General features: G+C 39.6%; 1 protein-coding gene across 2 annotated transcripts; it reads right to left on the minus strand.

Moving 5' to 3' along the window:
• Nucleotides 1-3638: 3638 nt before the first annotated feature.
• On the minus strand, nt 3639-14354 carry LOC118776547 (VIP36-like protein). Of its 2 annotated transcripts, XM_036526930.1 has the most exons (9): nt 14150-14354; nt 13187-13305; nt 12411-12528; nt 11710-11792; nt 9832-9861; nt 9311-9472; nt 6957-7071; nt 5702-5827; nt 3639-5321 (listed from the first exon to the last, which is right to left on the minus strand). In XM_036526930.1, exons 1-9 carry the CDS (start codon nt 14352-14354, stop codon nt 5179-5181), a joined length of 1101 nt encoding a protein of 366 aa, XP_036382823.1. In that variant the 3' UTR covers nt 3639-5178. The 2 variants fall into 2 exon arrangements, with proteins under 2 accessions (XP_036382823.1, XP_036382824.1); XM_036526931.1 differs by lacking the exon at nt 9832-9861.
• Nucleotides 14355-25674: the final 11320 nt, after the last annotated feature.

Below are 25674 nucleotides of genomic sequence, written 5' to 3' on the forward strand. Positions count from 1 at the left end.
TGTGGTTTTGGGAGTGTCAACGATTGAAAGATTAGGAACTGGAAAACCAGTAGATGTGCACCCATCCAAGACTGGTCAACCTCTGCTATAGCGACACTGTGCAGACTGTTCAGTAGACCACATCACTTTCAGTTAATCAATCACAACTGGGCTGCAAAGCTGGGCCTCAAGAACTGTGTGCAACACAAATCTTTAAATTTCTGATTGATTAGCAACTAAATATGCAGGACTACAGTTTGCCAGTGCAGTCCTTGTTGTACTCATACCTAATGGTCAGGTTGGAAGCTGTACTACTTTTTGGCAAATTGTTCTATTACTGTGTATGTAATTTGCAAGGTTTCATATTTGTGTCCATCGTTGTGTGAAGCTCCCTCTTACCCTGGGGTTAGCAATGAGCAAACATAACATAGAAACCAGAGTGAATTTGGAATGGAATGAGTGGAAGGGATGACACATTCGGGGGTAAGGAAGATCATAAAAACCTTTATTGAATCAAAAGATAGCAGGAGCTCAGAAAGACCACAGACACTCTTTAAACATACACAACAGGCAGCATTTCACAATAGTGGAGTTTCGACATGAAGCTTTTGGCTTGTGCTAAAGCTCATATGCAGTAACATTTGGGTAAATACCTATAAACCTAGATTTGGAAACAACCGGCTCCAACCAATGGAGAAGGCCAATTCCTTCAGCTTGAGCAGATGAAGACTCATTTCCACAATTCATATGGTTTTAGACTCTGCTAACTACTAACTACCAAAACCGCCTATTAAAGACTAGAATGCAATTTGGTAAACTGGAATTTAGGGTATGAATGCAGTCACCTACCAATAAATATTTACCTGACAAGAATGGCTTGAGCCATTTAGAAATTATAACCCAGGTAATAACAGAGGATGACAGACAAATCAATGCAACATTTCACATTCTTTAGGGAAGGTACAGGATGTATGAAGTTAAATCTACCAATATTTCAAAGATTGGGTTGATTCAGAAGTGTTTTTCTTGCCCCTGTAGGAAAGACAGGTGCTTTTGCTCAAGTCATAGTATCATGATCTACCAAGCTTTCAGGAAATACAACCCGTAAATGATCAAGCTCGAGATAAGGCTTGTAGTTGCTACAGTACAATGAATGTTAACGATGGCACCGTAAAAATATGCTGGAAAAAACTGGACTTTGATCTCGTGTTTATCATGGTTGAATATTTTTGTCTTAGTCCAATCACATTTTAAGTTCAGGCAGTTTCACACTGTATCTGAAAAGTCCAGTTTGATTTAGACTGGAAAGGCACAGAACAGGTCCAACTCACAGCATCATGATGGGACTGAAGAATACTAGTTAGGGCTCTGCATTATACATTGATGGTCATCAATAAAAATATACAGTTGCTAAATTTTATCAATATTAATGTTACACATAAGAAATATATATTTTACCATTTCACTTCAATGATGTCCAATTTTCTTAAATAACAGCTACAAATGTCTTAAAGTACATTTAGAATATCACAAGGCAATTCTGTTTAAGATCATCATTGTGTCTCATTCCTAAAAAGGCTCTGATTTATATGCAAATTGTGTATAATTTCAACAATGGTGAAAATGTTTATAGACTAAGATTAAGATTAATTGCTAAATAACACAATAAGGATGGAAGGATCGCTGTCAGTAAAATTTGAGATGTAATTCAGCACTCTTCCCCCCAACTGGTTCATAAATGAGCAACACAGAAGGAAATTAAGGTGCAAAATCCAGAGTTTTTGATAAATGTGTCAATAACAGGTGGGATGCAGGAAACGACAAATGTTTACACATGCAGAACAGCACAATTCTACAGCAGTTATAGCACCATGACTCAGAAACGCAGTGCCTTCACCCTACACCATGAATCCATGAAGAAGTGTTTTCAAGTCTTTACACACAAGCACACAAGACCAGGATGGGCAACCTGGTGCTATGGCAGGTCTTTACAGATTTTTCTTAACATGTGCAGAATTCTTACACCCTTTCACACAAGGTGGTACCTGAGGTGAGACAACCTGGTTCTACCTTCTGTACTTAAAAAGGTTCAGCAAGAAAGATTCTTTATTGTGTCTTTTAACTGTTGGCTAGTAAATATGCTGAATTTAGATATTATAGTTCTGTCTACCACAAATGCACACGTGTGCACTCACAAGCAACGAGGGAACCTGTATGGAATACCTGTGCCAATTGACTGAACAGAAATCTGTAATAGTGAAGAACTATTTTAACGGTTTTTTAAACAAGAGGTCCAATAAAGATTTAGAACTCTAGGAGTCATTCCCCATCCCATATGCTTTTCCATAGACTTTAATCATTTAAAAGATACAACTAATCAAGTATTAAAGTGTCCTTTGAGAGGATCAATGTGCAATTTGCTCATGGCAATGATCTGACTGGAAACAGACAAGTTCATGTTTCTCAGTTCACTCCAGTGAAAATCTGTGGCCATCAACTGACAAAGGGAGGTGTTTTGGATCTTGGGCTTACTGGAGTTAGTTCACAATATTCAATCATGCACCAAAGTACCTTAACCAAGTTTTACATTCCTGACAGGATGTGTCCTTTAAATTTTAGCCACCTAGAACTACCTTCTTAGGGTGGTGGTAGGACATGGGGTTTAAGATTTAAGGTTTAAGGGCCAAAAATATTCAGAGGTTTTTCACCTATCAGAAATGTTATGAAAAAATTTAAAAAAAAGCATGGTTGTTGATGTTTTTAATTACTTTGGCTATGTACATACTTCCAAAGCTCCTGGAAATGTCTTTCCAATGACTTTAGTGTGATGAGTACAATGTACTTCCTCAAGTATTTGTGAAGAGAGTGAACTTATTGTCTCACTACAGACAAATGCAATGAAACCAAATATGCTGGGCAAATTCTCTCATTTGGATATGCGCACAAGAAGCAAAATTAATAACCAAAAATCATGTAAACTCAATCATACCACAGGTGAGCACATAAGATTTTCCATTTATCTTAACCTTTGTTTACCTAGGTTGGTAATAATTCTGGTAAAAGTATGGTAATAAAATATTTGACAATTATTCAGGTATTCGTACAGGTTCAAGATGGAATATCAAGTTGTTCAGGGGGACTGTGTCCTGCTACCCCTACTTTTCGAAAAACCATATCAACATTACAGGGGCCGCAATGGAAGCACGAAAGCGGGGGCGAAAGGAGTTGCATTTCTGCTCAATTTTGTGTTCATATGATTACAAAAATGGGAACAAACAGTCAGTGCTATAAATACACACAAATCTCACCAGATTGAGGCAGGGGTGCAGGTACACACTCGCAAGCACAAACACACAATGAAATACACAGAGAGCTAGGGGATTCTAATATCCCAATCCATATCAGGACCTCCTGTTTGTCTAGGCCTTAAGTCAAACTGCTAATGAAGACATTTTTCACATTATCTCATTTTTAATATTAATATTCTTGAAATGGTTTATCAGAAGAACATTTTTGTTATGTAGCTTCTGTAGCAAAATAAAGAAAAATTATCTCAACATATGAAAAATGTGAGCTACATAATAAAATGTTCTTATAATGGGAAACCACTCAAGAAAATCTGTCTACTTACTATATTTCAATATCAAACATACCTTGTAATAATCCTAAACTACTAAAACAAAACAAAGTACAAACCAGCTTTAAACAATATGTCAATGTTTGCCATCTTGAATACCACTTGCAGCACCAAAAACTAGTTTCTGTAGGTGGTTAGCAGTTACTTCAAAGCTCCGATTCAAATTCCAGCCTAGACACATTTGGCTACTAGCATCTAATTAGGCTAAACTCTCTAAAGCCTAATCACAAGCTAAACAGGACTGACTAACTGGACTGCCTTCACTATGGTTGTTGGTAAACATTATGTGATTAAAAACAGCTGCTGCAGCCAAATGTACTGGATTGGGAGGTCCCCATACTCTCAAACAACATGAAGCGCAAGAAGGGGAACTGTCCCTTCACACTAAGCATTAGTACACAGAATAAAACCCTGTCCTTCACAATCACAGACTATATCATGATTTGATTACCTACAAAGGGACTGAATTTTCACCCGCACCAACATACATTTTGACAGAAATCATTAAGGTGACTTAACTGTCTTACAAAAATGACTTAAACATCTACAGAAGAAAACAAAAACTTCCAGGATTTCCAGGTAAAATCAAAATGGGAAAAGAAAGTTCTAAATTAATATGAGGGGCTTTTCTAATGTAGTTTTCCTTTTCACCCCTCGTGGCACAATACTAGTCATAATACAGCGGGCCCTTCAGAGGTATGAGGTACTGTGATAAACCTGTAGCAAACAAAGTGGCTTCCAAGCCATAGAGTCATAAGGTACCCCATCGTCTAGCACAGCACAATCATTTTAAGTATGTACTATTAGGGTCTCCATTGGCCAAAGAAACGACCTAAAATTACAGATAATGATGCATTCACTATACCTGTGCTGTAGTTCTTCTTGTATAAAACATTACTTTCATATCCTGAACTTTGCCGTTTTCTTGAAAATGAAGAACAATATGAGTGGGGGGAAAGGCAGGCCTCCCGAAGGTGTAAAAATAATTTTTGCCTTACATGGCTACGTTATTCCAAACATCACGGTGTATTCATGCCTCCTTCAAATAAAAACTAGCTTTGTCAAAATGGGACACTGGCATGCGCAGCCAGGCAAAATGTCTATGTGAAAGCTGACACACAATTGGCAACATCAGCATCAGTTAAGAACACAAATGACTGGCATGTGGGAAAAGCCGCAGGTCTTGGATCGATCTGTGTCAGTGCAGACCCATCTTGGCAATTCCCACATTCCATAACATGACCATACTCTCAAGTACCACATAACAGCAATGGTGCAGACAGCCAATTGGCTTTTTCTGTGAAAGATTCTTCTCATTTGGACTCAAATGCATTTGTGGGGATGGCCTGAAAGGGAAGGAGGCAGAAACATCACAGTTCCTCCTATCAACCTTGGGGTTAAAACCAGGGGTGGGGCAGCTGTGGGAGGGTGGTTGGCATGAAGGCTGGGGGGGTCAGTTCTCTTGGTTGTGATGATGAGACCAGTATTGTCTCTCAGTGCGTTGGTAAATAGTTATCACATTTTCGTTCTTGCCATAAGACGAAAAGGCCATTCTTTATGTCTCAGTAGAACCGCTTACGACTGTTCTCCTTCCAGCGGCTGTACAAGACGAGGCCAACAACCACCAGCACAAAGATGCCCAACAAGGAGAAGAGGACTGTGAAGAACAAGGTGACTCCACTCGTTCCTTCTTCCTGAATCTCCACTGAGAGAGACACAGAGGGGCACAGAAACATTGTCATTTGACCTATTCCTACGTTTATTCCAACCAAGAGTCAATAAGCAGTGGCAATAAATGTATTTTTAAACTACAGCTACAACGAATACTACTACAATGTTGACTACCACTTCAATTACTGGCCAGTTGGTTTTGTTGATACTAGGAAAAGTTGTGGAAATACTGACAGAAAACCATGTCAATCAGACACTGTAATTAATAAGATGAGTTCCAAAAGAGATCCATCTGTAAAGCAGCATACGTTAAGCATTGGCCTGCTTCTCTGGTCTGTGCTTGTGTGTGTGTCTGTGAATGCATCATGGATGTATCTGTGTGTGCGTCCACACTGGGGGCAACTGCCTTCCTACCATTGAGCAGTTCCATGTTGTCCACACTGGGAATTGTGATTTCCTCTCTCTCTTCTTCCTCCTCCTGCTGCTCACTGCGTGGTACTGTCAATTGGTACAGCTTCAGAGAGATCAAATCATGGTTGTCTATGGGGGGATACAGAGAAACAGAGTGAACCAGACAAAGGACTCATTAACATCAAGAGAGACAGAAAGGGCTGTGAAGAGTATTCAAACTTGGGGTTTCTGTTAATGCCTCACAGAGCTCAACATAGCTGCTGTAGGCCTATTCAGAAATAACCCTTTACCATTTTTACTTCACAAGGAGAGTGCTGCCTATCACAGCAGGCTGCATTTCAGTCAACAGGGCAGGCTATGTAATGTAATTTAACACATTCCCTTCGCAATAATGTATTGTATTGCCATAATGATTGAGCTTTACTTCAATGTCTACATTAAATACCTCTTCCATAACCATATCCAGCCATAGATGACCTTGCAATCTTTGTAAATATTGACAAAAGTTAACGCTATGAAAGTGTCTGTGTGGCAGAGAGTATAACCCAGACTCTAGCTTTTTAAGCCAGTATGACTTGGCTAGCTGACTTGGGAAGAAAAATATTAGGCAGGAATGGTTTATGATTTGAAACAGCATTGTGGTAAAATGAGCATCTGTTAGTCCAGCACTGATGTTTTCCTCTTGTCACATTTGCGTTGGTGAACTTAAATTATATAAACTATAATTAGTTTTAATTATCATTTTTAAAGGCATTTTGTCTAGTTTCTGTTACGTCTTCATCATAGGAAAAGAAGGTCATAAACAAATAGTTCTCGTCACGGTTTTTGTTGACAAAATTAACACTGCGTCAGTGTTTAAATCAGAACTGGCTCAGGTCTGTTTTTGACATTAGAAGATTGCCGATTCAGTCCATGACCAGGGACAATTTGGAGCAATTGTTACAGGGATGGAAATGATGTTATGTACTTCAGAAATCAAGATAAGCTCCAGTCCTAAGACCCATGCAGGCTTGTTATGTGGGTTCCAGATCAAAACACGCTGCAGTACTGAGAGCTCTTGCATATCTATGTGCACGCAAATAGAAAATGATTCTGCTACTGAAGCACTCAGTGGAACTCAGTGGAGGATCCAGAGTGCATCACTCAAGAGTAAAACATTAAAGTGAGTTATCAGATACTGATCTTTGCCAATATGAATGAAACGAGTCCTTTCTCCTGCCCTTTCACTACGCGCTGCCCTTGCTGACTGGGCTGGTACCTGTCAGGTCTCCAGTGATGGACGAGGCCCCAAAGAAGTAGCCCTGAGGCAGCCGCACTCCTGGCACATCCAGACAGTCACGCCACTCTTGCTTCCCTTCGATGTTAATCATGACCTGGAGAATTATTAAAAAAAACAAAGAGGAAAGAAAGATCAATAAGAATGACACACTAATGTATCACGATTGGTACTTTCCAGCAGGAATCCATTTCTGATGAATATGTCATTTATAGCCTTTATCAAAATATAAGGCCAAAAGGAAAAAAAAATCATTTTGAGAAATTTCAAAAATCATGAATTTAATCAAAGCTAATATGCTAGATTAAATGGATTTAACACAAAAGAAATGCACGTTTACAACATTTTTAGTAGTTTTCGGTTGTTGTGATACAACATCTACTGCACAAGTGTTATAAAAGATATGAGAGGGTGCCTCCAGTGAAAGTAGTTTCATTGGGACTTTATTTATTTTTTTTTTAATTGGGATATCAAAACGATTACAATAACCTCCAGCATTAAAACTGAATAAAATGTATTTTACATTACATACATCTTCTGCTCAAAGCCTTAGTTTAGTTTGTGAAATTGGGCATCACAGGAGACTATGGATCCAAAGAATCCGGCAACTGTACCACTAATAATAAATGAGGGTAATGGAAAATGTATTTAAACACATCTAACACAAATCCACCCCTTACTGGAGTCTCAAAGGTGTACTACTACTTCAAATACAACATTACTATATATTTCCTTATGTATGTTTTTATACCATATGTCCTTCACTGAGTCTTTGACTTGGGTGTGGCCTGTGGTTTGTAGGTATAATGGCTGTTTCTCTCATTTTTCCTTGCCAGCAATAGGATGAAAATGGCACATTGGCTAGAAGTACGTATTTTGCACGTAAGCTTCCTCAGCCCTGCACTGTGCTTGTAATCACACTATTTCAATTTCTTCGTATTAAGAACACTTCAATTGCAATATACTAAAGCCCTTCAACATGAAGACAATTAGTATACAACTTACTAAGCTCACAAGAAAATTGTCTGGAGCTTGCTTTTTCCAGATAATAAGAGCTGAATAGCAGCCTATTAACTCTTGAAACTTGATAATGTGAGGCAGAAAAATGTCAGATTCACAACACAAATCCCCTTGCAAGTTTGAAAAACGTGCTATTCATTTATATTACATTCACTACATAATACGCATAATTGTGTAAAGTCCATTTAATGTTATACTACATTATTGATATTTAGCAAATGCTATTATACAGAGTGACTAACATTAGTTACAGTTTTTTTTATCCATTTATACAGCTGGATATGTACTGAGGCAATTGTGGGTTAAGTACCTTGCCCAAGGGTACAGCAGCAGTGCCCCAGCGGAATTGAACCGGCAACTTTTTGGTTACAACTCCTGCTCCTTAATCACTATGCTACACTGTCGATATAGTTTCATTAAACTGGTCATGCAAGAAGGACCTGTTCAGCTGCAAGCTGGAGACTAAGGAACAGTATGACAGTATGGCAGCTCTGTCATGACTGCTCTGTAACACGTGTACATCGTCATTGTTTTTAGATTACACTAAAAATGTTTTTTTACAAACTGTATTTTACTATGCAGGACGATGGCTTATTTAAAAATAAATATATGAATAAATGTTGACAATAAATGCATAAATAAATGAATAAATGTCACCTATAAATGTATAAATAACATTATTCACTTATTTCTAAATATCTGCATTTATTTATTTATGTATTTACATATCTCTACGTCGATTTATTTATGTATTTCTGTGTCCAAACATGTTAATGAGGCAGGCCAGCCTAAGCCAATTCTAACAAAGCACTGGTCGAGTGCTTTGTCAAGTGCAGCCATCATACTGATTGACTCTCCTCCTTGCTGCTTCAAAGAATGTTCTGAATCTGCTGTCTCACTTGATACAGCATGTGGCGGACCACATTGACCACTTTAAATTACTTTTGTCCATGTCTCTCAGTTCAGTATAATCACCAGTAGTACTGCTAACTTCACGCAGCAGCTTTTTAGCTAGCTGTGTACTGTATGTGCTCTATGGTAGCTGCTTGTGCACAGCTAGTTGGCCAACATGTCAGCAGCCCAGATGAGAGGGACTGCCAGATTTTACACTGCTGTGATGAGAAGGAAGATTACAATGTCTATGAGTGGAAAACAGTAAAATTCCATCCATTCCAACCTCCCATGGCACAGAGGAACCAATAGGTTTTTGTGTTCTGACCATTCCGAGTTGCCAGCATTAGATAATGTCACAGTGTGCGTGACCCAGCGTGGTGCATCTCTCTAAATCATGATGTGTGTGTCCTGGGCACTCTCACCGTCAGTCTGCGGCGGGCGTATCGGATCAGCAGGAAGGTGTCGTGGTTGAGGTTGCGCACGATAGCGGTGCACCCGCCCAGCTCTGTCGGACGCCCGTCCCGCTCGTGGTCATAGCTAAGACTGCCGTTGCTCACCATCGCCGACACGTATGGGAAGATCCGCTGCAGAGAGAGAGGGAGAGGGAGAGGGAGAGAGAAGGTGTTTATCCAGAGAGGTGGGATGGTGACATCAATGTCCATCAGTTCAACCGGAGCAGCCATCATGCAGCTTGCAGTGCACCCATAATGACAGCATGGCAAAAGCACCCTTTGATATACACCACTAGCTTTCAATGTCCTTTTCTGCATGAGTTTTGCAGATGTGGATCACTTTATGGATAGCTGGATAAATGAACAGCTGTAGTAACAACACCTCAAGAAGATCAAAATGGATGATGGCTGTAATGTAGATATTTGTGGAGGTAATGGGCAGCATGCTCCAGACAGGGGTTTGAGATTAGGGTTAGGGACAGGAGGGGTACCTGTGTGTGAAGGGTATACTTCTTCTGCGCCTTTATCCACAGGGGTGCACAAACCAGAGGAGAACACACAGGACAGGCCTTTTAAACTGCACCGTAACACACAGCACTCCACACCTTCCCAGCAGAGCAGCTAGACTCAACATGTTGCCTGAACACACACTGCTCGTTTCCACTAACCTGAATCCGACCACGCTAGAATTAAGGCCATTTCTGCTTGTGTCCAGCAGTAGGTGAACTTAGGCTGAGAGGGAGTAGCTCCAGGTGTATCTGGCTAACTTGTCATCAGTGTGGCCAGGGCATGGTTATTCTACGCCTAGCACAAGTAAGTGCATTTACGGAAACCTTTATTTTTATTATGTAACCTTTATATTATTAGCTGGCGTAAACTGAAAAGCAATACTCTTTTTCAATGATGGTCTAGGGCAGTGTTTCTCAACCCTCTCCTGGAGGACCCCCTGCCCTGCATGTTTTAGATCTCTCCCTGCTCCAACATAGCTGATTCAAATGATCAAAATCGTTATGAACTCCTGAAGCTGCTTAATAAGAAACTGATCATTTGAATCAGCTGTGTTTAAGCAGGGAGAAATCTAAAACATGCAGGGCAGGGGGTCCTCCAGGAGAGGGTGGAGAAACACTGGTCTAGGGGAATGAATAATTCAGGGAGGGAATTATTTAGTCAATTAACGATGGTCACATGATGAAGAAGGAAAGAGCCAAACATAACGGAATTTCAATAATCTTATTTCTGGCTATTTGGAAACATTTTGGAGAACCAAAGAGAATATCAAAATAAAACAACAGATCCGGTCAGAGACATAGAGACACACTCCATGGGAGAATGAGGTCAGTATGGTTGTGACCAGGGCAGAGACCCACTTCTGGTGCTAAATGCATCCAAAGATAACATAATGGAAACAAGTCCTTTTTTAGATTGTCGGGCTCACTGAGCTACAGCCAAAAGCTGATAATGGAAAGGAGCCAATACTTGAGCCAATAGCTTGCCTGAACACTCAACTCCACTTGCATTTGCACATCCACTAGTCCAGAGTCCCCACACATCATAATGATTTTATGAAAACTCAAAGCCCACTTTCCACCAAATGCACTTCTTGTTCATCAGCTGAACATATCAGAAAGTACACACACTAAACACACAGCAAAACTATGCACAGTCAATACAACCTGTCTGTTCAACACAGCATATTCAACACAAACACTGGCACACAGTAAACAAATATCATCTACATGCTTCATTCACAGATGCACACACACAAAACCCAGTGCATCCTGTCTTGATGGAGAATATTACTCTCAGAAGACACAGGTTTCACTGGGTGGTGCTCAAGTTGGTCTGCATTACATGTCTTAAACAAAGGGAGATGCAGAACCATGCAGAACAGAATAGCCAACAAGTACTATGAATAATGACAACTGGCCCGACTCTACCACTGGGCAACTGGCAGCCGGTCACATGAGACACAGAATTTTCCTTCCAAGCAAGAGGAACACATAAGCTTTTCAAGAATGAAATATCGTATAATGCCCACTGATTCACAGCTGAGCCTTACATAACTTTGTTATTTGTGTCAAGCAAACAAAAGCCGTGTTTTTTCGCCATGCTGAAGATATGAAATCAAAGTAAAATGCAGCAACTTCTTTGATTCTACATCTATTTGTGTAAGATATCGTTGGCTGAGGTGCTGAGGTGCTGTCAAGGAAAATTAAGAGGGGCCAGAAGTTACACAAGGAGCTCTTGGTTATTCTTTCTAGCCACTTCACCAGGGGGGGCGCAATGTGGCTGTCAGAGTGGGAATTACCAGGGAGGAAAAATAAATCTGGGAGTGCAAGGAGTGGGAGGTTGGACTAATTCAGTCATACCTCTTGGTGTTTCTCCTCATTGGGGTATGTGTCCACAAACACCCCAAGGCCAGTGAAGAGGTTCATATTACCAAACACTGGGCCTGTGAACAAACAGAAAAACCTGCTTTAAGCGCTCAGCTTGCCACACAACATTCTACCACCACTGCTGTGATGCTATGACCTACCTTGAAGATGAAAACTTCATGTTTAGAGAAAACTGCAGTCACACATGAAAAATGTAGAAGTACAGGTTCTCATACTATGATTCAAGGTAGGTTTCCAAAAAAAACCCCAATATCCTAACACAGAGTTGTCATAAAGACCCAATGCATTTAAACACCTTTACTTTAACACAAAAGTATCATTTTCATTTCACATGTTCAAGAATGAACTACTTAAACTATTTTTTTATTCATGTAAGCCTGCTCTTCTCTTTCTCAACATAATGCTCACGTTTCCACCTTGTCCCCAATGAAACTGTCAGAACTGTATCACTAAGCATGGCATGCTGGCATGAATCTTTATCCTGACTGCAAACAACTGAGGCACATGACCAGTAGTACATGAAACTGTACGGGATACACACATTGTGTAAAGTCTGCAGTTTATAAACCCATGGTTGGAGGGGAACAACACTATATTTGTATTGCCATTGTGACTTAAAAAGGAGGAAAATCATTTGTTTGTCCTAATTTCCAGGGTGACTGAGGTGACAGTACCGGTCTGCATGCGCTCCTTAGTGTACCACAATGCCAACCCATCACCATTTAGGTTTTTCTTCCCCTGGCCATGAATCTTGAAGTGAACATGGAGCTCCCAGTCACGTAGATAACAGGGCTATGTGCACACAAACACGGACACAGTTGCGCACATGTACGCGCACACATACACAAGAAAACAAAGAGACATATTTCACAAGTGATTAGTGTAGCTAAAACACATGGCATTTCATGTACATACGTAATCACAATGTAAAGACTGTTTTTGTAATGAATTGAAAACAAATGTAAAACCCACCATCTACAATCCTGCAAATTAGCTAAACTTTGCACTAAACAATCATGTATACATTCCTGCATTACATGGAATGCAGGAATGTAGTTTCTCATACCATGTTGTGACAGAGCACCTAAAGCAGTGACGTCCATTACACCCTATTTTGATTCACAATGTTACATAAATCAGTATCAGAGTAACTGACTCTAACATTCGACTACAGGTAATTGCTTCAGACAATCCCAGCTGATGTGACTGACTCAAAAACATCAAACAAGACTTGTTGGAGATAATATGATATTAATGGAAAAACATGTTTTCACAACCCAACCATGATATAACCACAGCCAAGAAAGAGAACAAGCTAGACAGTAGTGTATTAAGTATATAACAGGTTCAAGTATTGATTGAATCATGTAGTCTGGTGGCAGGTATTTGCATGTCACCTCAAGGTCCTGAATGATGACAGCGAAAGGAGTGGTGTTCCCACTATACTCACAATGCGGCTCCACACTGCCCCCTGCCTGCTCTGCAAATCTGGCGTCAGGCGCACATGGTCTGTGGTTATCATGGCAGTACCCATGAGATCCCAGTGGGAAGAGCTTGAGGAGCCCAAACCTTAAAAAAAAATAATAAAATGGATGGGATGAATATATTACCACATGTGTAATATCATACACGAGGTAATATATTACGCATTTGTATTATACATTGCTTATGTGTAAAATATGTTACATGTGTGTAAATTTAAGTAAATGTGGAATGAAATTCTGATGTAGTGAAGTCAGAACCAGTCAATTTCTTTTCATCTCTAAATGTGAAAACCAAAAAATCAAAACATTCAGTAGTTTTGCCGCTTTTTAGGTGCATCATTTTTCTGCATTATGAGAATTGCAGGTCAAGTAAAGATATTATACTTTATATTTATGACAACTTCCTCAATTCTTTTTTGATATACCCAGCATTTAGCAAACCTACATCGTATATAATGGCATTGTTTAGTAGCTGTCAGTTTTGGAAGGGTGCTCGCTAATAAGTTTTCCAAACTAATCTGTAAAATAAAACCTTAACATTTACTATTAAGGTCGCCAGCTTAGTTTACCAATGTGTATTAAAGTAGGTATGCGTTCCTAATAACTTTCCCTAACGTACTCAATGGCTGAAAAGGGTGTTAAAAGCATTACGCAACAGAATACATGACAAGACGCCAATCTCACGAGACGTCAGGTGCAGCCTTAAAACGAAGAACAATTTAATCAATATGACGTTAAAATGGACAGAGTACCCAAAACAGGGAAACCACTGATCTACACAATTTCTGCAGTCACCTGCCACAATCGGGAACCAGCTCTTTACATATCAATGTGAGCGCGGGTAGGTAAAAGGTTTTCAAATGCGCTATGGGAAAACTGATTTTTAATACATTCTTAAGCTAGCTAGATGAAGCAACCGGCAAGGCTACCTTGGTACGGCTTTATCAGCGAGTACTCCCTCTTCAGAAACTCTTCCATCTCATACCCTTCATCGCCCCAACACTGTCTCGCCGTAATGAGGAGAAATAAAAGTATCCAGTGTGTATGGGTAAACATGTTCCTACAGCAAATTACGCCAGAAATGAATCCACTACTTTTCCAAACTAAATCTCCGTCGGTCATGCTGGTAGCCATTTTGCTCCTCCCACTTAAAGATTCACTCTCATCATTAAACCAATGGGTGACTTGGTTTTAAGGTCTCTACTTATTTGCTCAGACGACTGTCAAACAAGTATTTTTTTCTGGGCTCCACCAACAGGGATGTTGGCGAAAGAAGCGAGAGATATAATTGGGCGAAAATCGCCTAATGTTGAGACGCCTCCTTTAACTGTAAAGCTGTTGAATTCTTGTGAAGCAAGCGCGAGAGCTGGGGAAGGTATCTTAACATCGAAAGCAGCGATGGAATTCTGGCGTGTGATCAGTTTACAATTTGAGGATGTAGGCCTATATCACATCATAAACAGTAATTATTCTATACAGAGTACAGCAGACTATTAAGAAACTGGACTGTGGGATCATGACAATATTTGAAGCAACCAACTGAAGGTAACTGGTCCACACTTGCTGCAGTTATATAATTATGATTTTGACCAACTTACCAATAAGGTAATCATTGCCAGTGTATGGCTGATGGGAAGGGTCAAAGGCTTGATTCTGTTTCATTCCATGTCTTACATTTATTTGGCTTGTATCAAAGACACACTTGCTTTGCCTGGCCAGATAAGTGATACAGAGGTCAATGACTTAGAAGTCTCCTGTCTCCTGTGCCATTGTCATTTGTGACTTTGTTACTATATCAGACAAAATGGCCAGCAGCTGCTGGATGCCTGTGAGCAGAGGTCATGCTCACATCCAGTGCTGGGAGGGTTACTTGGAAAGTGTATACAATGACAAAATAGGCTACAGTTTACTTTTCATTCCATGTAATCTGTAACATATTACATTCCCTTGGTCAAACTCGGGAACTTATCAGGTTAATTTTAAAATTCTTCCGAGTGATTTCCTGAGCATGGGCTGCTACAGTATTCTGCAGCTGCTGCTATGCTTGGCCACAGGAAGTCCCCAGTTAGGGTACAGTACCACAATGCATTGTATTAGTAACCTTTGCTATGTGGTTGTGTATCTTCCACTGATGCATAGATGTAGAGGTAGAACTAACTAGACTGGTAATCATTGGTTCTGCTCCCTTATTTGACCTCTGCCACAGAAACATGTCTTCTTGGGCCCAAAAAGTAGTCTCGTCCATAGGCCCACATTGGAAACCTGCAAGCTTTTAGGACAACAGCAGGAGCTGAATTATAATTTTGTTGCTGGCCTGCCAAAGATGATAGGAACAAGAAAACTATCCTTTTGTATTTGTTTTTGTTTTTAGAAGAACAGGATAAAAAATATTAAGTATGATGGTTAAGCACTGCCCAAGTGAGTCATACATGCAATCGTTTAGCTACAAAATTAACCTGATCATGCTATAGCTCATTATGGTCACAACCGATAATGATTCAAATAAACTGCACATTAGTGCGTGACTTGTCAGACATACAAGGTTAGACTCAGATGAGACAGTGCGCTAATCTATGAATGGGGAGTTGTACAACATGAGCACATTACTGTTCATAGGTACGAAGCATACAGACAACCACCAAAATAAAGGAAAGACTTGATTAAATGAAGGATACAAAGTATATTGAAAATAATTACTTCCACACAAGTGTCGTAACTGAATTAATGAAGCAATTAACATCCCATCATGCTTAGCATAATGATAGCCAATTATTTTGGCTATCATGATTAGAGGAATTCTTGGTGATTTTGAGAGCAGGGTGATTGTTGGGTCATGTGGCGGGAGCTTCAGTGAAGGACATGGCCAAACTTGCTAATTCGTGCTCGGTTCACAACAAAGTGTGGCTAAGGTGATGTTGGTATGGAAGTCTGAGGGAAGGGCATCATCAACCTGGGACAACTTTAGTTGAACATTCACTCTCCTTGGCTGTGATGTATGTGCATGTATGTTTGAGTTGCAAGGCAGAACAGCCCAAAAACTCTGAATCACCTAACTGCAAATATCAATCTAGGTCATCAGCAGGCAGTTTCGTGAAAACAGCCTGTCAAGAACTTCACAGAGAGGGATACTATGGTTGGGTGGCAGTGCATGAACTCCTTTTTACACCTAAATACATGTTTGCAAGTAAAGTGGTGCAAAGAAAACAGGCAGTGGTCTCCTGAACAACAGAAAGCAGTCATGTGGCCAGATGAGTCATCGTTCAGCCTGTTTTCAGCAGGCAGATGAGTGCATGTGTGGCATATGCTATAGGCTCAGATGCATAGTGAGGGGTTCTGGCAGCTCTCTTATTATGTGGGGTGTATTCTCCAGGCATGGTTTAAGTCCACACAGCCCCTTAGCGGACAAGGCATACACTTATAAAGACATTCTGAGTGATAATCTTCATCTTAAAGTGAAGTGTATCTATTCTGATGGGTCTTTCCCAAGATGACAATGTCCTCATCCACAGTACACAAGTGGACACTGAATGGTTTGATGAGCAAGAAGAAAATGATGTAAACCATGCCATGGCCATCTGAGTCATCAGATCTCAAACTACCCAGTGCCTGAGGCAGCATTTTCCACCACCATCAACAAAACAAAACAAAAAAGGAATTTCTCATGGAGTCCCTCCAATCCCTCCAACAGAGTTCCAGACACTTGTGAATCTGTGCCAAAGTGCATTGAAACTGTTCTGGTGACTTGATGGCCCATTGCCCTATGAAGACACTTGTTAGTTTTTCCTTTATTTTAGCAGCTCCCTGTACATTTACCCAGTTAATCTTGAAAATTACAGTATATGCTTTAAAGTACTGGAAGCTTTCCAGTTAGAATCCCTGTCACTGTGTTTAAAACTAGTGTTCTGAACTTGATAACATATATTTGACCACTAATTAGGCAAAGCACTTGCAGTTTGGAATTTTCGGGTGCCTACAGTGTAGGTGCCTATTTAAAGACTACAATGGATGGAAAGGCAAATGTAGCGTTATCCAAGGGTACTGCTGTGGGAATGACCACCCAGGTGGCTTTATGGGTCTGTGTCCAGATTAGATTCAAAGGCAGGTTCAAATCTGAAGAGGAGCAATACTGTTGCACTATATGCTACTGTATCAGCCTCATAGCTATGTCCAACTCATGCAGTTTATTTGGGACAGAAGCTAATTCTCTTTCAAGTCAAGCCTGGGATAAAGGTTTATTTAAGAATATTATACTGTAAGTACTCTTGAAATGTAGCTCTCTCAGCTGTCCATCTGGTGGGAGTCCAGTTCAACATCTTCGTGGCTCATTTGCTTGAGAGTGATGATAATGACAAACCAAATACACTGTATGTTTTATTTTAACACACTTTAACCTTTAACACAGTTGTTTGAAAGGGGAGTTATGACAATTAGTCCTCTGTTTCACAATAAGATTCCCTATGATTTAAAGAGTATCCAGTTCCAGACAGTTCCCAATATTGTGAAGTACCTGGCATAGTTATAACAGTCTGAAAGTGTCTCTGACACTTACGCATTATAGAGATAGGGGCGGATCCTTTGGATGTTGTACAGGAAGAATCTGCGAGCCCGACTCACCGCTGCCACCTGACGGGAGAGGGAAAGTTGGCTATCAGAGTTGGTATGGGTGGAAAACATTGCCATGTGGTTCTCCCAGTCCTGAGGGGTCCAAGGTCAGGAACACAGAGCAATGAATACCGGAGGAAGACACTTCCAGGCCAGGCTGAAGAAAGCCTCAGATGGTGACACAGTGGCCATCCCTTGCAGCATCCAACTCTGTTCATATAGAAGCTCAGTCTTCAGCACACAGCAGTGTGGTTCCCTGTAACATCTGGCAGCATCACACACCCAGACCATCTGCATGATATAAAAATGCTGGGGCACTTATCTCCCAAATGTACCCAGCCAGTCATCTGCAACCTGTGTGGATGTGAGAAGGGCAAATAGCACGGCCTGAAGGCTTACGCTAACTGGTCTAAGTAAGTTCCCTCAGCAGAAAAAAAGGTGTACCTGCTATGGAGCTGCTAACTTGTAGGATCCAAGAAGAACCTTGAATAGGGGGTATAACCATTCCTAAGCTCTTGTTCCTGTTTATAGTAAGCAGGGAAACAGTGTATAGACCTGTGCCAAAGAGGGTTCGACTGTTCCCAAAATCCAAACAATTCTGTTTTTATAACCCCACTTTTTACCTTTCTTTTTCAGGGGCAACACTGAGCCATTAAAAAGTAGACCTTGGACCTTTTTGGGTAGTTTTTGGTTGGACCATAGGTTGTAAATAGCATGGGGTATCAGATACCCCCATAATATACGCCTTGCAGACCTTTGCCCTTCATTTTTCAGTGGTGAAATACTCTGATGACTGAATGTAAAAAAAATAACACTGCCCAAGATGACTAGAATGGAAACAGTTTGCCCCTTATAATGATTGATCTACCCTGGCAGGTAAACTTGCTGAAAAAAGAAGTATGAAAAAGGCCCCCCTTTTAAAGTCCTCTAAGGACCTTACTTGGAACAGCGTGGATTATACTTACCGTACTAGACCTTTCCTGTACTAAGAAGGTTTTACACCTTGACTTTTAGTCAAGACATTCAGCTGATAAAAAACTGTATTTCCCCCTGCTACTTTGTAATTATTATAAATTCATTCAACTTTTGTAAGAATGTATGCATGTTCTTGACCTTTGTAAACATCACATTACATTCATTTAGCAGCCGCTTTTATCCAGAGCGACTTCCAGCACAATAGAAGATAAGTGTATCCATTTAAGGTTTAGAGTGAGATTTTGGTGTTACTAAAACCTTGTTTTCAAGGTGCACAGTTCTCTAAAATCACTAAATTGTGTCTAATTGTTGACAGCTACAATATCCCCAATAACAATCTGCTAACAACAGAATTATATGGGTTTTTTCCTGCAAAATAAACTTGCTATTGGATGGGCAGTTAAACCTCTGAATTATATTTAAGGGCTCTCTCTCAGTGACTCACTCTTCCTCAATTTCCTTCTGCTGGATTACTGTTGGCCTGGTAATTAGCTTTCATTCCTGTGCTTTCCATTGTCTTCAATTAACAAGTCAGTGGTCTGTAATGGACCCCCCCCTCCCCCCACTTGTTCTTCTTTTCATAAGATGTTAGCTTCCATGGCAGTGGAGGGATATGAATCACAGTTCTTCATGATGCCCAGTTACCTAGAGTAATTTTACTGAATCAAGTTCACATTAATTACAGGTTCTTCAAGAAATGATTAAAAATGTAGATAATTAATATCCTGTTCGAAATTTAAGGCAAAAGTAAATTGTTAAATGTTTTATTATGTCAACATTTCAGTCTTCATATTTTGAATGTAAACATTTCACCCATTTAACAAATGTCCCATTCATTTAGTAAATACTTTCATTAAAAAATTAACAATTCAGCAAATAATGATTTTTGGCATGAAATAAATGCTACCACAGTGATTCACTGATGTGGAGACATGTATTTATTGTGCTTTTCAGTGGACGACATGACATTTTAATAGTCCATTCCCTGACCATTTACTTGATAAAATAAGCATGTTTTCTAGCCTATGTTATTTTTATGTATGGTAATAGTTTATTCTGTACCCTTTAGGCCTAGTGTAAAATTAAATTTGAATATCTTTTTGAACAATTCTCTTTTGTGTGCTGTATGCACTAGTTCGCTATTCAGTAAAGATTAGTTTATCAGAGTAACCAGTCAGGAAGCCCAAAATGCTTTGAGCAACCCATACGTCAGCTTACAGAAAACCAGTGGAAAATGTGACACTATGGAGGGAGGCTATCCAGGCAAATTATTAGAACTATAGTCACTGAACACAAATGCCCCCAAGGACCAAATGAATCTTCTGTCAAATTCAATATACTTCAGTACACAGCATGCTAATTCATTCAGTTCCTCCAGCATGGTCAGTTCACCTACGTTTTTTATTTTGTGATTATTGTGCAGTACACTGACTCACTGATTTGTTCAGTACCTCTTGTACATTCATTGAGCATTTCCTTCTCCATATTGACTACATGATGAAGATGTTCAGCAAACATGGGATCAAGTCATAATTATTTAAGGCTGAGGTAAGTCTTAAATCCTACCTTATGAGTCTGTAGTGAAGTCACAATGGTCACGTGTCAGGAAAGCTCCAAGTTGCAACTACCAGGGTAAGTGAAGTCACAAGATGCCAAATTTAAGTCAAGTCCTGCCTTTCAAGTCTCAAATTGGGAGTCTTAATGGTAGTTGTTCATGAGTTGTAATGCAATAATCAACTTTGAGTTTATTTTATGTTTGTGCAATATATTTATTAAAATGTGGTCAAATGGCACTAATCAGCACAGACATGATTATTTGTTTGCTTGTTTATTTTAATTTTGGAAAGCCCAGTGATTTACCCCTTTTTGGAATGCCCAATTGTAGCATAGAGATGCTGCTTATCACTGAAGCCCTTGTGAATACATTTACATTTATTCATTTGGCAGATGCTTTTATCCAAAGCGACTTACAAGTGAGACAGACTACAACACAAGAATAATCTGAGAGAGGGCAGACAAACATGCTTCCTTTGGAAACACATTATGTCAGCCTCTGCTTCTTTTCACTCTGCAATTCCTCATGCCAAGCTTGCACAGACATGAATCAGTGGAATACACTTCTTGTGCAGCTTTATACAACACATAATTATATATATATATATATATATACAACATAATACAACACAAGCACATAATTGACTAGCGGGGGTCTCTGGTGTGCAGTGAGATAGTCAAACCCCTGCTTGACCTGCCTATGCCTATTCCCAGCAAGAGAGAGACCAGTGGCCAGGATCAAAGGCAGCTTTACCACTGTGAAGCACAGCCTGCATTCATAGAGAAAGCCTTGACCGCTTACCTACTCGGGAGCCCTGATTAATTTTATTGCTAAATTTCTATGCAAGTCCATACATTTTAGTGATTCACTCACCTTGACATTTCAGTCATTCAAAAGTTCTTTTGTGTCTGAAAAACAAAAATGGAAATATTGTCTTGATCCCAAAACAATAAATAGATGTGTGACAAAAAAAAAAAAAAAACACCACTACGTCCTAGTGTCCTGTGTGTTTGTCATTGCAACTTACAACAGAGACCTATTCATCATTGCATTTACAAAAAATCTAACTGGACACAATTGTCACACAATTCAGAGCAATGAATCAGATCTCATCCCCCAGGGAGACAGGACAATGGTCTGTCAGGACAGGAGACAGTTCTGTCTGTTGCATGTCAACCTAGTGGTTGAAGTTGGTGGCTGAACTCAGTACAACCTGAAGTTTGTACTGAACAAGGAACATTCAACTTGTTAGTAGGTGGAATTTTTGAGAGGCACTTAAACTTAAATTTAAACTGAAACTTCTTTTTGAATCAAATGTGATAACTGGAGAAAAACAAATAAGCGATGAAACTGTTGATTGCAAAATTCACTATTTACTCAAATATATGTGTCAACAGAAGCACAACAGAGGTGGCTAATACCTGACACAGATCAAGCTATGTTTGAGTAATGTTTCACCCTAAAAAAACACTCAACAATTAAGAGTTATTCTCCTGTTTTATTTAGGCATTTTTTGACACCTGGGTTGACACCCAGTTTTGTGTGTATGTATGTGTGTGTGTTTGTGTGCTTGCCTTAGGATCAGCCACAAGAGGGCCCCATGTTCCATGCTGTGACAGTGTAACTGTGAACCAAGAACATGTCTTTAAAGTTTTGGGGTATCAACAGGGATGTAAATATGAACCAATGACAAACCTGTGTGTGTGTGTCACCATAAATATAATTTGAAATTGGTGACAACACTTCAATATTTCACTATTTAAAATGGGCATATGAAGTAAATGCCTGGATTTATGGCAGTAATGTGAGTTACAGTATGCAATCAAAATGAAATGGCTCTTATTTGGAAACAAAGGAATTTTATTTGTGCTTTATTGTGATTTTAGAATTCCAAGTGTGTGTATATATATATATATATATATATATATATATATATATATATATATATATATATGAAGGACATGCTGACATACATACCATTGTAGGATAGGATTTTGTGAAAATAGCATCAAATGACAAATGCTTCAAAGCAGCATCAGTTCAGACTATGTAATTGTTTTGTCTCACACTTAACAATAGTAAATATGTATGAGAAGCATTAAGTTCACATTTCTTTCTCCAGATTCAATCTTCTGAGAGTCGTTATGAAATGAATACTATTATTTAGCTGATATGTGATGAAACTGAAAAAAAAAAGAGTTCAGGGAATTTCTCTCTTGGTGTTTTTGAAATCTCATTTTAAATTTTAATGATCAGCCCATCTGTGTAGGGGGGTGGTGGTGGGGGCTGCAGTGTGCCTGGGGCATTAATGTGCATGATATTTTCATAGATGGAGGCAGAGTGGCATGTGTGACTTACAGCAAGATGAATCTTGCTGTGTCAATCATGGCAGACCAGGGCCGCTGATTGGTTGGAAAAAAAGAGGGAAACCAACAGCCAACCAACCAGGTATGAACAGTCGACTGTTCAATTCCCTGTTGGGTATTTAAATTGGGCCAGTATTATCAAAATGTTCTCTGAAAAGCTTTTTTTTTAAAATATAAATACTGCAAGTAAAAATGTGTAATATACTGATAATGTGTAATGACTCAACTGATTGCAATTAAGATGCAGGACAGAATGATGTATGTTGTAACTGAGAAACAGGCTGTGTTTGCAGAAGGCTTTTAGTTTATTACTCCACTTGCTCAGTGGTTGATGTTTCAGGCAGGTGTCCTATCCACAGGGGGCAGAATATTCACTTTAATTGCTCCATCAAAAACACAGTATAGATCACAAAACATGCAATATGTGAAAGCATTTGGAGGACATTTGCACATGTAACATGGAATGCTATCTGGCCCTAGGCAGAAATGGTGTAGTCAGCTGTACAAAATGACAGCAGATGATCTCCCTTCTCAGATCACCCATATTCCATCTCAACATCCCTGCTTCCCAACCCTTTTTTCTTAGTGTCTGCAAGCCCACCCCCAACTCTCCACCTTTTTTTGCTGAGGGCGCCTTTTTTCTCATTATAATAATTTGAATTCTGCAAAGATTGGCAGCAAGCACGAAGCAGTGCTTGACTGCGGCCGTTGAGTAACGTTTTAATTCTGTTGTGAGGAGGCAGCCCCATAATCAAATCCACAAACATTCTATTAGGAGGCTCCCGTGAGCGATATCAGGCCACATTAGGGGGCCCGAGGAGGCACCGAGCTGATGAATTGAATTAATCTCATGGCCCGATGATGGATTGGGGGTGTTCAGAGGGGGCTGGGAAAATAGGGACATTGTTCATCTGTCACTCCAGTGACCACGTCCCTCCTTGATCCTTGTGTCACTCTGAAGGCCGCAAGTGTGCAAGAAGACTTGCTGGCCCTTCTCTCCATAACCTCGGACCAACACCTGCCTGCCCCCATTTAGTGATTGTTAATCATGCAAAACAATCATTTTAAAGAGTAAACAAGGCCACTTAGATTCAATTCAATACAATGCACAGCTAATCATTTGCATGTGGTAAAATTGCAGGCTTAGATGTTAAATGAACCAGAAAGTGTTACCCAGCAAATGTTGTGTTAAAATAAATTGAAAAACATGTGAAATAGAAATTTGATAAGCTTTTTCAAGAGCTTATATGTTGCCATCCCACTGCTTCACAAGTAGTTGTACTGTCACCAACAAATACAGGATTCTCAAAGGTAGGAGCCCGACTGGTATTATACAGTCAAGCAGCTTAAAGCAAAGATTGCTGTATTGCTACTTTAGGTGAATTTTTTTTACACAACTCTATATGCAATAATGTGATATAAGACAGCCCAGTGATGGCTGCTAAGAGAAGCACAAGCCTGCTGCCTTTGTAATAGCTGTCCCAGATGCTCCAGCCTGTAGCACTGTGTGAAGTGGCTCTAAGTGCCCTCCTTGCAGGCTGGGCTGCTGTGATTTTCTTGGGTGGGGTTGATTGATAGGCTGATGTCAGCTTCGGTTCATTATAATGCAGACCATCTTTCCCTCCTCCATACTGCCCAGCATTCTGTAGGAAACTGCCCAGCCCCCATCTTCACTGAAGATGCAGGCTATGATGGGTGGAGAGAGTGCTGGGAGTGCGACCTCAAAAAGACCCAAAGGAAAGACACACCCTTCTCCCTGCTTCCACTATGGTACTATTTAATCCTCATGACAAGAATAGATTTTAAGATTTTTAAAATTATTCTCTTTATTAAAGCATTTCTCCCTGCATAGAGATATCCACAGATTCACCATCTATGGTTTTTCCTATTCGTACTGGGTATTAATCTCTGTTTCCAGTTTCTGTCCCTGTTCCTAGTTCACAGGGAGCTGTGGCAACACCTACACACCTACATGTATTTGGGTAGACAAATATATAGTCCAGACATCCAGGTCTACTATTTTTTGGCTTGACTCCCAAACGATGATGTTCCAAAGTCCAGGGGACTTATGCGCTGTTAATGCACTTAATACAGAGATGTTGTGTAGGGGGATTTGCATCTTGAGGCATGGGAATGTCCTAAATTGAAAACACAGCTATTTATTTCTTATGGTTTGTGTCCAGAGCTGCCTTTTTTTTTTTTTTTGCTTTGTCCGCCTCAAGATGTTCAACTCCATTCCCTTCAGCAATTTTTGCTCTTCTATAAAGAGGTACAGGTTCAACTCCTGCTTTTGGATGAATCAAACCTTAGATGCAGGGGTGGAGTCATTTTTGACCCCGAGCATTGTTTTTTTTGTTCAATATCTCCTTAATAAATGCCTTTGATCATCTGAAATTCCATGTATTCCTAGTGATATTTGTTCATTCACCAATTTGAAGTTTGTGATTATCTTCTTTACTTTTTGAGATAATTCTGCTTTAGTGTAACTACCCCTAGTTTACATTCATGTGGTCTTTTTGATCCTAATTGTTGGTTGTTTATCTTCAAAAAAGTTCATTTGACCACCTGATAATTCATGTATTCCATGACAATGTCACTGTGAACACACCGTAATTCAAAATTTGTGGCTGTCTTTCAGAGATAACTAGCGATAAACAGAGATAATTTACGGTAAGTTAATTACACTTTATTTTTTAAGTAACAGTCCCAAAAGATGATTCAGGTCATTGAAATGATGATTATAATGTTGTGAAATGGATTAAATTGACAATTAATGAAGGACTTTTGATATTTTCCTGATATGAAAATGTGGTTTCTTTTTTAAAAAGTGTTAAAATGGGACATCCTTGATAAACTGTAACCAAAAGAAGATCTGACAGAAGAAACAACTAATAACAGTCATTATTTATATATTTTAATCAAAAGAAGAACAATATAATAGTACAAACACTGCGTG

This window comes from Megalops cyprinoides, chromosome 4 (genome assembly GCF_013368585.1).
Source record: "Megalops cyprinoides isolate fMegCyp1 chromosome 4, fMegCyp1.pri, whole genome shotgun sequence".
Lineage (NCBI taxonomy): Eukaryota > Metazoa > Chordata > Actinopteri > Elopiformes > Megalopidae > Megalops > Megalops cyprinoides.